The sequence below is a fragment of the Nymphaea colorata genome, chromosome 5 (genome assembly GCF_008831285.2).
Source record: "Nymphaea colorata isolate Beijing-Zhang1983 chromosome 5, ASM883128v2, whole genome shotgun sequence".
Lineage (NCBI taxonomy): Eukaryota > Viridiplantae > Streptophyta > Magnoliopsida > Nymphaeales > Nymphaeaceae > Nymphaea > Nymphaea colorata.
Window position 1 is genome coordinate 4713724 of NC_045142.1, and position 16045 is coordinate 4729768.

Sequence of the window (16045 nt, forward strand, 5' to 3'; positions counted from 1 at the left end):
AAAAATTAAGATCTTCTAGTTCTTGCACAAATCAACCATCCCTTGAGGCTTCCTGTCTAAAAGTCTAGGGTAACCTTGTATGTATCTTTGCTAAACACTTAATGAAATAGTCGCCCTACCCATTCAAGGTAGTGTTCTCCGTTTAAATATTCTACTAGAAAGTAAAAACCATAGGAATAAAAAACCAAGGAACTTGGCATACATGGCTGCTTTGTGTTGCTTGTTGAATAAGTCAATTGGCAAGTAGCAAAAGATCAACTAATGTTTCAATGAAGCTTTGTCTGTCGGTTATGATGTTGATTCAACATAAGTTTCTACCTTGCTATAGGATGTTCTGGATGATTTGCACTTGAAATAGGTGTTTCAACAGAACACATTGAAATGGTCGTCACTTCTGTCCTTGTAACATCAAAAGCATAATAACCAGTCTCGATCTCCATCGCCTCATTCAAGTCCTTTAGAATATTATCCATGTTTGGCCGCTCAACAGACCTTCGTGCAGTACATGCTAATGCTATATCTGCTACCTTCCACACAGAATTTATTTTGTGCTGCCCTTTAATCCTTGGGTCAATAATGCTCTCTACTTCACCCCTCACAATCTTTGATCTTGCCCATTCAACTATATGACAGTGCTCCTCAATATTGTCAAATATGGCTCTCCGACCGCACATAAGCTCAAAAAGAACCACACCAAAGCTGTAAACGTCACTTTTTTTTGTAAGAATGCTTATTTCTGAGTACCTACAAAACCAAAATATATAGCAACCATTTGAACTGACATGTTTTAGACCACAAAAATTATTCAAATATTTATCGAAAAAGGCCAAATGACTTAAAGAAAAAACATACTCAGGATCAATATATCCAGGTGTACCAACAATCATGGTTGATATTTGAGTCTTCTCCACAGCCCTGGAAATTCCAAAGTCTGCTACCTTGGCTTCTAATCGTTCATTAGGAAGTATGTTTGTGCTTTTTATGTCTCTATGAATTATGGAGGGTTGGCAACCTGAGTGTAGATAATCCAAACCTGCATTGCAGGCTCAACTTATTAGCATTCACAAATGTCATTAAAGATGATGAAGCTGTTGAGACTAAATGACACAGGTTACATACCTGTTGCAACATCCAACGCTATTTGCAGCCGCCTCTTCCATGTTACAAGTTCTGCTCCTGTTCTTTTTCTTGCATTTATTGAAACAATTTCAATTTCTTAATATTTAATTTTCTAATTTATTATCAAGATAACATGAAGCACTATTGGCCATTGTATGAACTATGTAAATAATATAGTCCTAAAAGGTTTTGGGGTTAAGAAAAAAAAAAGTTGCTTCAAGTTCTAGAAGGTGTACATATATGTATGTTTCTTTACCATGTATTTTCTTATAAACAATTCTTATTCCAAGAGGTCTTTGCTAGTAATTAGGCAGTTAATTTGTTTCAGAATGCCAACTTCAGGGTGACAGGAAATAGTTTGGAAGATCTTCATTTGCCTTTTGAAGTCATTCATACTGACAAAAAAAATGTCCAGTAACACAGAATAACAAAAGCTTCTATCAAGGCAAGACAAATGGCTTCTATATTTCAACTATGCCTAGAAGCATGAAATATTTTGAAGGTAGGTGCTTCAAACTACCTAACTTTTTAACCGATCATCCTTAAGTTACGTGCGTGAATTCAGATCATGATCTCAAATGATCATATGGAAAATGTTTATAGAGAGTTGAAGAAAAAATCTTTTATGCATTTTAAAGTAATCAACTATCTAGTAGTTATGCATGTCCTTGACATATCCTATGCAACTCATCCTATGACATGATTAGCATGTTGTTTTTGTGATTTACTGAGTATAATTCTAAATTTATGACACATTATAAAAAAAAAAAAAAAAAAATTGGCTATATACTTGATAAGATGTCTTTCAAGCTTCCATTCTGCATGTACTCATAGAGTACAATCATATTCATGCCTTCATCACAAAATCCAATAAATGATACAAGGTTTTTGTGATTCACTGTCATTAACAACTTGACCTGCAATGTTGGACAGGGAAAAACTTGAGTTCCTTCATAAAATTATGGGAATAAAATGAGAAAAAACAATTAACAATAAACATAATCTACTCTAACCTCTGCGACAAATTCTTTAGATCCTTGTTCTTGCCAATCTTTCAATACCTTGACTGCAACTTCATTGCCATTATTAAGGCATCCATAATAAACAGAACCAGATCCTCCATTACCAATAAGGATTTCAAAGTCTTGTGTAATCTTGACAATCTCTTCATAGGTGAATGCATGATTTTGCTCCAATTGAATGCAACCAGCTTGTTGCTTGAGATGGTTCTCTACAGTGTCACATGACAATTCCTTAGCCAATCAAGCTTGTATTTTGTGTCTTCATGGTGGCTATGTGTTATAAACCTATTTGTTGATAGCAATTTTAGTGCCATTCAATTTCATGAAGAAGTGAAATGCATGCAATTGTTTCTGAATGCCTATAAGTTTTGGATAAAATACACTTCCTTTCATCATCATTGGCACTTCAATTATGTAATAGTTTTTTTTTTCTTTGTTTTTTTTTTAAATCTCCAAACAAGTGGAAGGTGTAACCATGCCAATACTCTATTGGTGACAGCCATAAAACACCTTGACTGCACCTCCCAATTCTAGGAGACACACTTGGAACAATGTTATGTAAGCAGTTGATGCCTATGGAAATTAAACTATGGCATTTGCTTGACAGAAATTGCCTACTCCTATTATGCCAGCCCCCTTTGGGTCTAAGTGTGCAACAGTTTCTTATACTTATCTTTTTTCAATTTAAAGGAGTATACCAATCACCTCTTCTCTTCCTTCATACCAACAATTGTATAAACATCATTTTTATCTTATTAATGTAGATTGTGTTGTAAACATGAGGAGGTGACGAAGTCAAGAGGAGGATCACTACTCAACCTTATAAAGTTCCCATCAAAACAATGAAAAAATGAAAGCGAAGAAATTATTCTAGGCAATGAACAATCAAACACAATTGCACTAACCAAACAAGGAAAGGATGATTAAACAAAAGAGCTATAACTTAATTTCCAAGTCAAGGACTCACTCTTGCTAGATGAACAACTACTATTTTGTAGACAAGAATGAAGAAGTAAGCTAAAATTTCAAATATTGAAGCACAGATATTCAATGCATCCACTTACATTTCATCACCTCAATGAGGTTCATGACATACAAGTGCATTGTTCCATTGCCCCCACAAACAAACATAGACTAGAGAAATATAGACGCATTCTATATTAAGAGGCAATAGAGCAAGCATAACTAATCAGTTCTAAATGGCCTCCTTTTGTAAAAATGAGGGTACATTCAAGCTGGCTTCTACAATGTGACTGGTTGAAGACAAACATTATAAAGTATGAGAAAATAATGCACCAAAGCAATTAGGTACACAAGGATACAAAAGCTACATTCTCTAGAAAGACTTTTAATAGTAAGAAGTATTCACTATAGCGCAAGAATGATCTCTCTTTCCTTTCATAGGGAGGTGCCTTGGCCAATATGCTAAAAGGAGGTGGGAATCTAAGATAGTATGCAATTTGCGATCAATTTAATTGGAGACAACTGAGGCACATTTGAGAATAAAATGACTTACCTGCATTATTCTCAGACACAACATTGAGTGATGGCCTAAGATGTTGGCTTAGAGGGCGTGCATTGACAACACAACCAACTAGCAATAGAAATAAGATAACCATGCCAACTGATACTCCAACAATCATCAGCTTCCTATTTGAGAGTGGACTTGGATTGACTTCAGTGAGCTTGTTCCCATTTGTACTAAAAGTAGAGACAATTAAAGAGAATTCAAGATGTTGTATATAGATGAAATGACATTACCCAATTACAGATATCATACTTTTAGTTTGATATGCTATGGATAGAATACCATCACCCAATTACAGTTATCATATTTTTAGTTTGCCTATCAATGGCTAAAGAAGTTATTTGAGCACCCCTTGATTACCCCCTCTCTTTCTCTCTCACTCTCTCTCGTAGACTAAAATATGGTCACAATGCTGCATTTTCTTCCCTGAAAAAAACTGCCACTTACTTTAGTGTAAGTTTCTTGTTACTTGCTAGTGACACAGGTAGAGACCCAATGAAATTATTGTCTGCCAGGTTCCTACATGCAACAATCAATGGAATCTTGTCATGATAAGGGCCATTGGTGATTAAACCAAACAGATTGTTGATTCAAACTGTATGATTGTCCTCAAATTGGGAAACAAAAGATTCAACACACAACAATTTCTACATAACTAGTTAACAAAACTGTTGTAATCCTTATGTGCAAAGCAAACAAAAGATCCCATATTCGCAAACTCCTCTCTCCCTACAAGAACAATATTAGAAACTTTCCACAAGAAACTTTGCCACAGAGAGGGTTGAGAAACATCCTACACAAACTGAACGAATACAAATTTGGTGCTAATACATCACCCATTTGAGTGGCTTCAATCAGTGTTTAAGCTATCACAGTTCATCTAATTAGTTGCAAAGATAGCACACATCCACACAGATTGCCAAAAATAAATATGACACACAATTTCACGTAATAAGTTGAGGTTTTGAGCTTCATGTCACAATTAGTTCTGATTTAGCTTGTAAGTTTAAAAGGGTGGGATTAAGGTTACATAAACAAGAAACTAAGAAAGAAGACAAAAAATTGCAATGTTAACTAGTTGTATAATTGTACAACAAGAGATAATGTAGTGCTGAAATTATACGAGAACATACATTAATGAGCCTTGCCTCTCTTTAACAGCTCACTCCATTTAGAGTTTTAATTGAACAACCAATTACTAATGCAGGCTCGACTTACTTGTCCGCCTAAGCAAATTATGTTCAGTCCATTAGCTTGCATCACCACGCTGGAATGAATTTGTTACTAGCCAAACCTATTTGAGGTATAATGAGCTACATAAATCTACAGGAATGATGGTTTCAATTCTTTTGGATGTTATAGGCCGATTACAGATGTTGCATAAGCTTTCCCTTTATCTTGCAGCCATCAACTCTCAAGAGTGCTAGACATAACACCACCGAAAAAGATGACACTCGTAGAGCCCAAGGAATGATGTTGACATAGATAGGAGTTGAAAGTAGACACTTATAGTGGTTACCTAAATAACATCCGGTATTAATTGTTTTAGCCTTAATAAGATGGAACTTTGTATTTCAATACTACCAACATTTCGGTGTATTCTTTACCATTGGGCGTGGGAGGTTTAGGCATGTCGATGTTTCCATGTATTCTTTACCGTACCACATTACAGTATACTAAATATTAACTTTCAAAATGTATTTATATTTGATAAAGAATGCTTATTTACAATTGAATCTAAATGCCAATCCAAATCCGATTTAATATTTATTTAAAACTGTATCTAAATCCAAACTTGAGTGGATGTTATTTCCTAAATCCAAAATGCAATGCGATTTCATAATCTGATGTTAAAACATTTTTCATATCTGATAATTCTGAAGCAATGAATAGGATATCCAATCTGCAATGTCCATCCATTGATGTCACCAGTGGGGCTTCATTAGGATTAAAAGAAAGCACACAGGACAGATTGACATTAATCAAGAATTGGAGCTAACCTTCAATACTAAAAACTTTTTAGACTTGAACTAATGGAAAAAAAAAATTCATCTGAACTAGCTTTCGCAATTTTTTGAAGTTTTTTTTTCGTATGTAAACTCACAGTTCTTTCAAGGAAGGAAATCTCCCCAAGAAGTCTGGGATCTGACCGTTCAAGCTGTTGTTACTCAGATCACTGTGAAATGAGATGGTGTCCAGTAAGACACCCTATATATAATTAAGCAAGTGGAAACCAAAGAGTGACGGTGTTTTGCTCACATTATCTCAAGTGCAGCCAAGCCGCTGAAGTCTGGAAGGCTGCCGTTCAAGCCTGATCCGGTAAGGTGCCTTAAAAAGTAAAAGAGAAGGGCAATGTTACTCGAAAATGCCTAATGATCATAGTATTAGTCTTGCTGTGAGAGAAGGAAAAAAGATTTTATTGCTAGTTTTAAACAGCTAGATTTGTCTCCCGAATAATATGGAAAATTTGAAAATCTCAGCAAGTTTTTTAAAAAAATTAAAATATGAAATCCTAAGAATAAAATGTGAAAAGAATACCAAATGAACAAGAGATTGGTTGTCTTTTTCAAAAAGGCAGGTTTTTCAGCTAACGTATTTTTTTGTCGAAAATGACAGATTTTTTGTAACAATAAATCTAAAGCATGAGCCGACATATTCTCCATTTCTCTCGCAGAGTACAGTGAATAAGGTGTTCGATAAGGACAACACTGAGGTTTTGAAACACTTTCCTTTACATACCTGCCAAGAGAAACATGTTTGGTTCTGAATATGGCAGAAATTATGGATGTTTTATGTAAATTAACAATGAAATGTTTGACAAAATCAGGTTTTTTAATTAAAACATGGTGCTTTCAAACTTGTGTTTTAGGAAAATAATATATGTCCTTCTTATTATTATATTTCTACGAGGAAACTCATAAATTTGTGTCCTACTCACAGTTCAGTAATGCGTGGTGGATTGTCAGCACTGCAGTTGAGCCAATCCCAAGTGGACCCTGCTGGAAGGCATGGATCACCTGCCCATGACTGAAGCTGTTCATATTGACCTTGTAACTCCTCCAACGCCTTCACTGCATCCAATGGTCACAAAACCAACATTGTGCTCAAATTAATTTCTTGCGAATGGAAATGGTCAAAATTGAAAATCATTGTAAAAGGAAAAAAACGTATTGTGCAGCATTTTCATCACAATTTCAGAAATGAAAAGTAATTAATTGTTCTGTGTTCCCAGATATTAAAAGAGTTGACTCGGCGACTCGGCTAGATTAGGTCGAAAATTTTTTAGTGGATTTTCATTGTAACCTTATAGTGTAATTTACTGCATACTCCCTCAGCATAGAGGGGCATGATATTAGTTATGATTTGTCAACAACTCTAACCACGAAGAAGGTCATAAAAATAAGAACACTTGCTTTACTTCTATTTATCCCTTTCTCTCTCTGTATAAACCATCTAATTCTCCATGGGCGTCTAAAGATTTAGAGATTAATGGTGAGAATATATTTGCAAATTGTTGGATTAGTATTTCTTTCTTATCACAGATAAAAGATTTCATGAGAGAAAGAAAAAACAAAAAACAGTTAAGAACTTAAGAACCAAGAAAAATTTTTACACTTTAAAGCCGTTGAAACCGAACCCGAGTCACAGACCAGTAAGTCAGCCAATTGTTAGCCGAGTCGCTGGAGTTTTGGTATCAACTCACTTAGGTCCTGATTCGTGGCCCAGTGAGAGGATGATCCTGAGCTGAACCAGGTCATTCCCATGTTGACTCGCTGAGTTGGCCAACAATGATCTTGTTACCTCTTCCTCTCGCTTTTAAGAAGAGGCATTAGTCGAGAGAATAAAATGTCATTTTCTGTCTTTTACTGAGCCGAGACAGCATTGCATGGCAGCCAATCGAGCTACATGGACGTGCTCAAAAGGTTTAAAACAATGGCATTGGAAAAAATTTAAAAATTTCATGAACAAATGAGGTTGAACAAAATAAGTTAACTGAAATAGTTTTTGTTTGTTTCTGGTTTAATGATCAATAAAAGGACTTTGTGAAGCAATTATGTGCTGCCTACATAGTTTGATTGATCATCGATAAATAGATGTCATATATAGGCGGTGTTTGGAAGACACCCCAAAACTTTTTTTTGGTGTAAAAAATAATTTTCTTCCCAAACGCTGTTTCATGAGCATTTGGATGACAAAAAAATAATTTTTATCAAAACTAGTTTTATGGACAATTTTTTTTTTTTCAAAAGGGAGTGAATAACATAGCACTCCAAGTTGGCAAAAAAAGAAAGGAAAAAAGTGTTTCGGTTCTATTGTCCAAATTCACAAACCAGTTTTTCAAAGCCGACTTAAAAGATCAATTTTTTAAACAATCTGGTTTTCATAAAACGTTTGATGGCTCCCTGGAGCTTAACATCCATCTCATATCCAAGGATCTTAAAGATAAACCACTGTTTGATGTCTCCCGTGGGTTATCTATCTCTCTCTCACGCATATTTCTCTCTCTTTCGACTGAAACCACTGTTTGATGTCTCCCGTGGGTTGTCTCCCGTCATGTTTTCTTCAATAGGTGTGCAGTTGAACTGTGGACAGAACGTGGGTGGGTTGATTTCTCTCACTCTCTTTCCACCTCTCCTTTTCCGGCCAGCATCAGGGTGGATTTTCCACCCAACCCTTGTCTCTCGCTGTCCGCCCTCATCTCGGATAGAGAGGGTCTGATCCCTAATCCCTGGATTTCAGCCCTCTCGCGGCATTGAAATCTACCGGTCAGAGATCAGTAGTTTGTTTTACCTCTGATGTCTATTAACAAATCCGAGCTAGGAGCCTAGGAGCTGAGATCAGAGGTAAACAAACACGGCTTTAGTGTGCCATCCAAACGCTACCACAAAGCTATTAAAAACAACAAGACGTTACGCATGATATCTAGATGAAGCAAATGAAACTGCTAATATGAACCCGTTCTGCAATCAATGTCCACTAATAGATTGATGATAAATCGATTGATGATGAATATAAAATGTCCAGTACTTCTTAATGGGGAGAGAGAGACCATCGTTTGTGCTAGTTCCGTCAGCAAGTCCTGTCCTGAGTTTAAAAAGCTCCATGGCGTTGAGGATGGGAGGAAGGGAAGCATCTGGTGTGTTGACCAAGGAAATGACCGATCCAGCAGTCAGTCTCCGACCGACGTGATTGTACTGAGACAACGGAGATGACTGATAAGGTGGGATTATAGAACCGTTGTTGTTAAGTTTTTCGCCATCAACAAGGAAATCGAAAGACCTGCTCTTATTTTGGTAAGCTGCCTCTAACACTTCGTAGAAATAGAAATTGTAGTAATATGTATCATCACCCAGGTCCGTCTCCGACGATGGGACTGTCAGAGTCGTGGCATTGCTGGACGCTGGTGTTATGGCGTGGGCTAATGCCAGTCCCGGAATATCCGGGAAGTTATTGTTGAAGCTCATGTTGTCTCTCGTTACATTAATTACGCCATCGATCGTACTATTTGATGGATGCCAGTAACGATCGTAAGGATCATCACGGTACCTGCCAATCAAACAAATGAAAGTCAAAGCGTGCAAAAAACCGAGCACAACACAAAACCGGAGGGTGAACTGGGCAAAACAGAACAAGACGATAAACTGTGCGATGAAAACAAAGGAAGCTGCTCAGACGTCGCCTCCATGATTAGCATTGATCATCATGAATTTATACATCTGATAACAAGTCACAATCAGCACTGGCAGAATCAGCAGGAAGAATTACACATCATATATATATATATATATATATATATATATATAGCATTTAATTATGTACGAACCATATCCAAAAGTACACAATCGTAGAAACCGTATATATACGACTTGGAAGGCAAAACGTATTTTTCTAGTTATGATGTTAATAAAGTATTTTAGTCCTATGTTGCGAAAATCGGTTTGCAAACCGAATCCTTGAATCTGCTGATTCATTGATTCAGTAGAATTGGCTGTGAATTGGCAACAACATGAGAACCTGTTCATAGGAAACGTGAAAAAATGTATAAAAACTCGCTAAAAAATAATGTTTCAGATTAGTTAAAAAGCGCGTTACAGTTAATCGAGCTAATTCAGGACAATTCTGATGATTTTTTTTTTCTTCAAAACCTTAAATACTGTGAAGCGGAAATTAAGAAGTATGAAAAGAGTTTTTTTGAACTTTTTAATTCGGCCTTATATACACCGATTTGATTATATGCACTGCTCGATATATTAAAAAAAAAAAATCGTGTACCAGATGATCAAAATACGAGCAATCTTTTTGTGCAAGGTTGAAAAAGAAAAGGGGTGAAAAAGTTGAAAGTCAAACTCTTCGTCTTACATTACAAAGTTTTCCGATCCCAAGGCTGTCCTCCTCCACGTTAGAAGAAAGTCTTCTGTGCCATCCGTTTCATACATGCCCTGCTTAAATTCCCTAATTACAAGGGCGGAGATGAAGGGTATCTGGTCGGGAGATGTCTGAGCAACACAGACGCTGATGTTGTCTCTCTTGGGTGCATATATTACTTCCCAATGGTAGGGCCCGTCCGATGAAGTCCTGTCCCAATGGTTGCCATCAAATTGAAGATCGAAGGATGGCGGCGATGACTTCCCATCGTAGTTACCGTAAAAAAAGGATGCTCGAACCATGTGTTTCCTTCCCGTCGCCACGCCTGGGATGACGTAGCAGCTTTTCTTTTGGGAGGGAAAGTAACGGAGGGTCTGGTATTCTTGGTAGTCTGTATTAACCTTCGCTGTTTGGCCTGTGTTAATATAGCCGTCGTCGCCGACCCATTTCATGCCCAGGCTGTCACTGCGCGTACCCGTTGCTCCACAATCGATGTTCAAGACCACTGGGAAAAAGAAAACAAGAAACTCACCAGTTAAGATGCATGAACTGCATCGTTTCGGGGTGGGTCTATGGTTCCTTGAAATAAAACTCCGCCCTTGTATGAAAGCAATCAGTCTCCCGAAACATGCCACTTTTGAAAAACATTAGTTACAGAGACGTAGAGGAAGGAGGGGAATAAAAAGCACGAATTGTGCGGGAGTATCCATGTTGGTCAATCTCGTGTGGATTTCTTCATTAAAGGAAAAACCAAAGAAGCCCAAGGTGAGATCATGGGGGCACTTACGTTTATCAGCGAATCCAGAGAAAATTTGGAGACCAATGCATAAGCTAAAAAGAAGCAGGGAGCTTGCTGCCATCTTGAAAGGATGATCTATCGACACAAGCGGTTTCCACGCTCAGAAGCAGAACCGACCTTCCTTTGAGCGTTAATTTGGCAAAGAGAGCCTATATATATATAAATAGGGATGTCGATAAATACTCTTGGATAAACTGCAGTTTTTTTTAAAAAAATGTAGGATAGAATTTGTATTTAAGAGTGACATCTGGTTGGGTTTGGACTTAAATAATGTCCGATCAGATTGGAATCCGGTGCTGTAGGTTTAGTTTTAAATAAACACCCTGTCCACACATTTTGAAAGCTGGTTCTTAAGATTGTAATGTGAACGTAACAATTAGATTAGTATCAAATTCGGATTCATATACGATGTAGATTTTTTTTTCATTTTTATTTAAGTTCAAATTCTAATCTAAATCTGTAAATAGATTAGGAGTACATCGGATTCAACTCGAATCCATCGACATTCCCAACTATAAAGAAGTCCGATTAACGACTATTTGTCAAACAAAACCAGCCCCTCACTCGTACATTTAAGGACTATTCGTCCTTCTATTATTGTAGTTTCCGTATGAAAATTCAACAACATACGTACTGGTGGGAACTTCAACCACCTAGTTGAGGCTGCATTATCAACCCGCCACTTACTTGTGCGTAGTATTTAACGCATTCAATTACTTGACGGGACGACATTGTATCCTTGCATGCAACTTAATTCATATCAAGATCACATACTTTATAAGATTTGGTTCTACATGAGGGTCAAAGTTTTCCCAAAATTTTCTTCAAGGTCATATCTTTTAATGAAATGACATGTGCTAGATATACAGCTTTTGATTGGACCGGATTTGCATGCCGATCTAGACCTTGAAGAATCCAATACTTGAGCTGGAAACAATTCGAATTGAACTTACGATATGTGTTATCTTTGAACTAGAAAATATGACGTAGCCCATGAAAATTTGGGATTGCGTTAAGAGTGAATTACCTAGCCCATGTTCAAAATACCAGGACATAAGCATGTAACTTGAAGACTTTGATTTGGGGATGACAGTGTATAATAACTGGACTACAAATGCCGATATTGCCTCAAAAATCTACCTTGTTTAGACATTACCTTCTTAAACTCTCTCTCTCTCCTATATATCACATGGCAGTTAATTTTTTTATACTCCATTTATGTTGTGCTTTATTTTGGTATGCATGACTGTATAGCAATTTACATATATACATACCTCTTCATCTCAAATGCCCTCCTTAAGGTAATTAAAAGCAATATCCAGAAAAGCAACATCAGACTCTCGATGGAGCGACTGCATCATCCCTTCCAAACCGTGTGTCTAGCATTTTACTGGGCCAAATTACAAGTTTTAAAAAATTATAATTAATTACTAAATTTTGTTTGTCCAAAATATCAAGGGACTGAAGAATATAATCGAGGTTATTTTCTTGCTCAACAACCTCAACGTGACGGTGAAGGTGAGGTTGTGTAGATGTAGTAGAAGAAGATCGAGCACCAAACCCGTTGCATCATTGGAGACACCAGACAAAGGAAGGTGCTGTCTATTTGAGAACTAGCCTTTTGTTTGTGTATGTGGACTTTCAAGATCCTGGATTCTCGTGGGACAAGGGTTGCAAAGAAACTTGAGCTCTCTGCGACTGCCATGCCGTGGATCTCCCGGCTAACTGGGAAGGTCTTGTAGTCTTCCTCATCGCTGTTAATGGCACTAATGCCATTGTTTTGTTCTTTTTTCTTTTAAGGATGACGAGAGCTTAGCAAAGAATTTCAGGGCGACGAATGGACACCCATCTGGCAGAACTACAGACAGTCAACAGGGCAATAAATGCTGGTGCAAATACAAAACTTTATAAGTCAGATCAGACTCTGTCATGAAATGCTTGGTAGCAGGCAGATTGTTTTATAAACTTGAATAATTGCTATAAAAAAGGGGTTAATGGTACATTTGGTTTCACTGGATATTTGATTGTTGGGAAGTATTAATAACTCAAAGAATAATAATGCTCGGATGATACGTTGACTCGAACCATGTTATTGTGCTATATTTTTGTGTGAGTATGGTTAATAATTAAAATACTTTTAGTTGTAAAGATAAAAATAAAAATGAAAATAAATTGAAAACTATGAAAAATATTTTTAACAAATTATCAGAATACAAAAATAAATGAGAAAATAAAAAACTATGAAAAACATTTTTTTTAATAAGTTATTAAGCTGACATGCACTCTTTTATTCCGAGTACCGTGCCCAGGGCACACCCAACTTTTTCTGACTTGGTTGTGCACCGTTGTCTACGGTGATGGACGCCTTTGCTCGTGTTTGACCAGAAGAGATGCATTAGTCGCTTGGAAGAGTAGTGATGTGGAGGTTGTAACACCGCAGAAGTTTAGTCTCGTATCCAAGATTGGGAGGAATCTTCAAGGGCTTATAAAGGGAGACTTTAATGAAATGATTGTCCTGGTTCCTATCCTTTTTAGGATTGAAACCGAAATTGGTAGGGGGCGGGTTGGGATCCGTCGAACTAAGAGTCCGAGCCCGAGAGTGAGTCGGGTTGTTATAAAGGTGACATTGACGTCGACCACGTCGGGCATGTAGAGTCTCGCTGTGGAGAGAGACAACTGACAACTCCATCTCTTTTGACGTGTAGAGGAAATACACCAATCACTTTAAAAAGCACGTATATATACGTATTTATAATTTCTTGTATATTTGATTAACCGTTTTATATTGTATCTCTTTTACATATAATTATTTCAACTTTTTTTAAAGATGATGAAGAGACCCTTTTTTTATGTCCTTTTCAAGAGGGTTGTCCTATTTCCTTTTTTAGAATTAAAGGAGAAAAAGAGAGAAATTGTTTTATTCAGAAAAAAAAACAGCCAACAAACTTTTCTAAGTTGAATAAAGATACCCCAAACCGTAACTACCGCAAGTCTGGATGTGGTGAGAATGATTTGCTGGCGCTCTTGTACATCCATCACCAGCAGTACTTTGACATGCTTGTAACGTAATCGGTAAATATATAATCAATCCAATTTTTTTTTAAAGTATATATTCCGCACCTTTCAAATATTTATGATAAATTTACAACAAATTTCAAGGATTTTCAGCCTCAAAGACTTTAAGTTCTCTTAATTCTAATCAATTTCTTCTTTGATTTGACTGTCAACTCTATTTGGGACTTATTTGATCTAATTTCAAACTTTAGACGCAAAAACCCAAACCCAACTTAGACTTAGTTTATAATACAAATCTGGATCTAGTTCCAAACCTCATTCAAAGACCTAAAATAGAACCCTAGATCAAAATCAGAATGCAAATTCCAGCACCATAGTCCCATGATCCAGATACAAATTCAAATTGCAGTTCTAGATCCAGAATAGAACCCTGGATTGATACCTGAATCCAAATTCGAGCTCCAGATCCAAAACAAATCTCTAGGTCCTATATGAATCCAAATCTCAGCTCCAGATCCAAAATAAATCCTGAAATCTACAACCTGATGTAAATTACAACTTTAGACCGAAAGCAGGACGATCGGTGGGTTGGGCCAAGATCATCGGTGGGGCGGGCCAAACGGCCCAAACGATCGGCAGGTTAGGCCAAGACGATGGGCGTGGGGGATGGTGGTTACGTTTCTTTTCCATGGCGACGGCAGCGTCTTTTACCGTGATGGAGTGGCTGCTGCATCCTCGCTTGGAAGAAAGAGCACTCTCATTTTCAGTAATACAAACGCCGAGGATGACGACTTACTTATTCTTGGTGAAATACACGAATGAGACTAGCAATTAGGGCTTATATTAACAAGATGTATTTTTTTTAAATTTTCAGTAGTTAATTTGTAGAATTACTACTTTTCTATGACGAAACTCATAAATTTGTCTCATACTCACGGTTACGCATAGTGGATTGTCAGCATTGCAGTTCAGCCAATCCAAGTGGAGGCATGGGTCACCTGCCCACGACTGAAGCTATTGATATTAACCATTTAGCTCCTCCAAAGAGTTCACTGCATGCAATTGTCACAAATGCGTACTGGCGGGAAGCACGTAGTTAAGGCTGCTTTATCAATCGTCCCCCTAAGTTGCTGCATTTATGTTTTGCTTTATCCGTATGCATGACCGTTCCTGTCAAATGCCCTCCTTAAGCTAATTAAAAGCAACATCAGACTCTTCTTGATGGAGCGACTGCATCATCCCCGTGTGTATACCATTTTACTGGGCCAAATTACAAGTTTTAAAAAATTATAACTAATCACTACATTTTGTTTGTCCAAAATGTCAAGCACCAAACCCGTTGCATCATTGGAGACACCAACAAAGGAAGGTGTCGTCTATTTGAGAATTAGTCTTCTGTTTGTATATGTGGACTTTCAAGCTCTTGTATTCTCAGGAGACTACGGTTGGATGGAAACTTGGGCTCTCTGCCATGCCGTAGATCTATCTCCCCGCTCACTGGGAAGGTCTTGTAGTCTTCCTCATCACTGTTAATGGCACCAACGCCATTGTTTTGTCCATTTTTTTAACGATGACGAGAGCTTAGCAAAGAATTTCAGGGCAATGAATGGACACCCATCTGGCAGAACTACAGACGGTGAACAGAACAGCGCAATGAATGTTGGTGCAAATACAAAATTTTATAAGACAAATTAATGATAATAACCCAGCTTAAGTAAATGAGAAGTCATCATCGGCCCATTTGGCAGAACTACAGACGGTGAACAGAACAGCGCATTGAATGTTGGTGCAAATACAAAATTTTATAGGACAAATTAATGATAATAACCCAGCTTAAGCAAATGAGAAGTCATCATCGGCATGCTGGCATGGTAATTTCTTCATCCGTATTTATCACCTTCTGAAAGAACTGGGACAATCTACTAAGAGTAAAGGTTGTCTAGCAAAACAGCAAAAAGTTAAAGCTTGATGATGGAGATTTGATTTAGAAATGAGAAACCTATCAAGGTTGTGCGCACCAAACTGCGCAACTTCTTAGTACTTTACTTTTTTTGTTATGAGCATGAACATTTCAGATCAGATCTTATATTACAGATTGTCATAGAATGCTTGGTAGCAGGCAGATTGTTTTATGAAATTGAATAGTTGCCATCAAAAAAAGGGTTAATGGTACATTTGGTAGTCTTCTTTTAATAA

General features: G+C 37.2%; 1 protein-coding gene across 1 annotated transcript; it reads right to left on the bottom strand.

Moving 5' to 3' along the window:
• Positions 1-314: 314 nt before the first annotated feature.
• Positions 315-10895, bottom strand: LOC116254397 (probable leucine-rich repeat receptor-like protein kinase At2g28990). The gene is made up of 11 exons (XM_050077924.1): positions 10823-10895; positions 10030-10540; positions 8720-9216; positions 6608-6740; positions 5929-5997; positions 3658-3842; positions 2133-2350; positions 1910-2036; positions 1120-1176; positions 853-1033; positions 315-744 (listed from the first exon to the last, which is right to left on the bottom strand). The coding sequence occupies exons 1-11, from the start codon at positions 10893-10895 to the stop codon at positions 315-317; spliced, it is 2481 nt and encodes an 826-aa protein (XP_049933881.1).
• Positions 10896-16045: the final 5150 nt, after the last annotated feature.

Bases quoted from the DNA above. Each gene is read 5' to 3' on its own strand.
- LOC116254397 (XM_050077924.1), bottom strand. From the start codon at position 10,895: ATGGCAGCAAGCTCCCTGCTTCTTTTTAGCTTATGCATTGGTCTCCAA. The intron at 10,541-10,822 runs GTAAGTGCCCCC...TCTTTTTCCCAG, and splicing joins CTCTGGATTCGCTGATAAAC to TGGTCTTGAACATCGATTGT. The intron at 1,034-1,119 runs GTATGTAACCTG...CCTGCAATGCAG, and splicing joins AGCGTTGGATGTTGCAACAG to GTTTGGATTATCTACACTCA.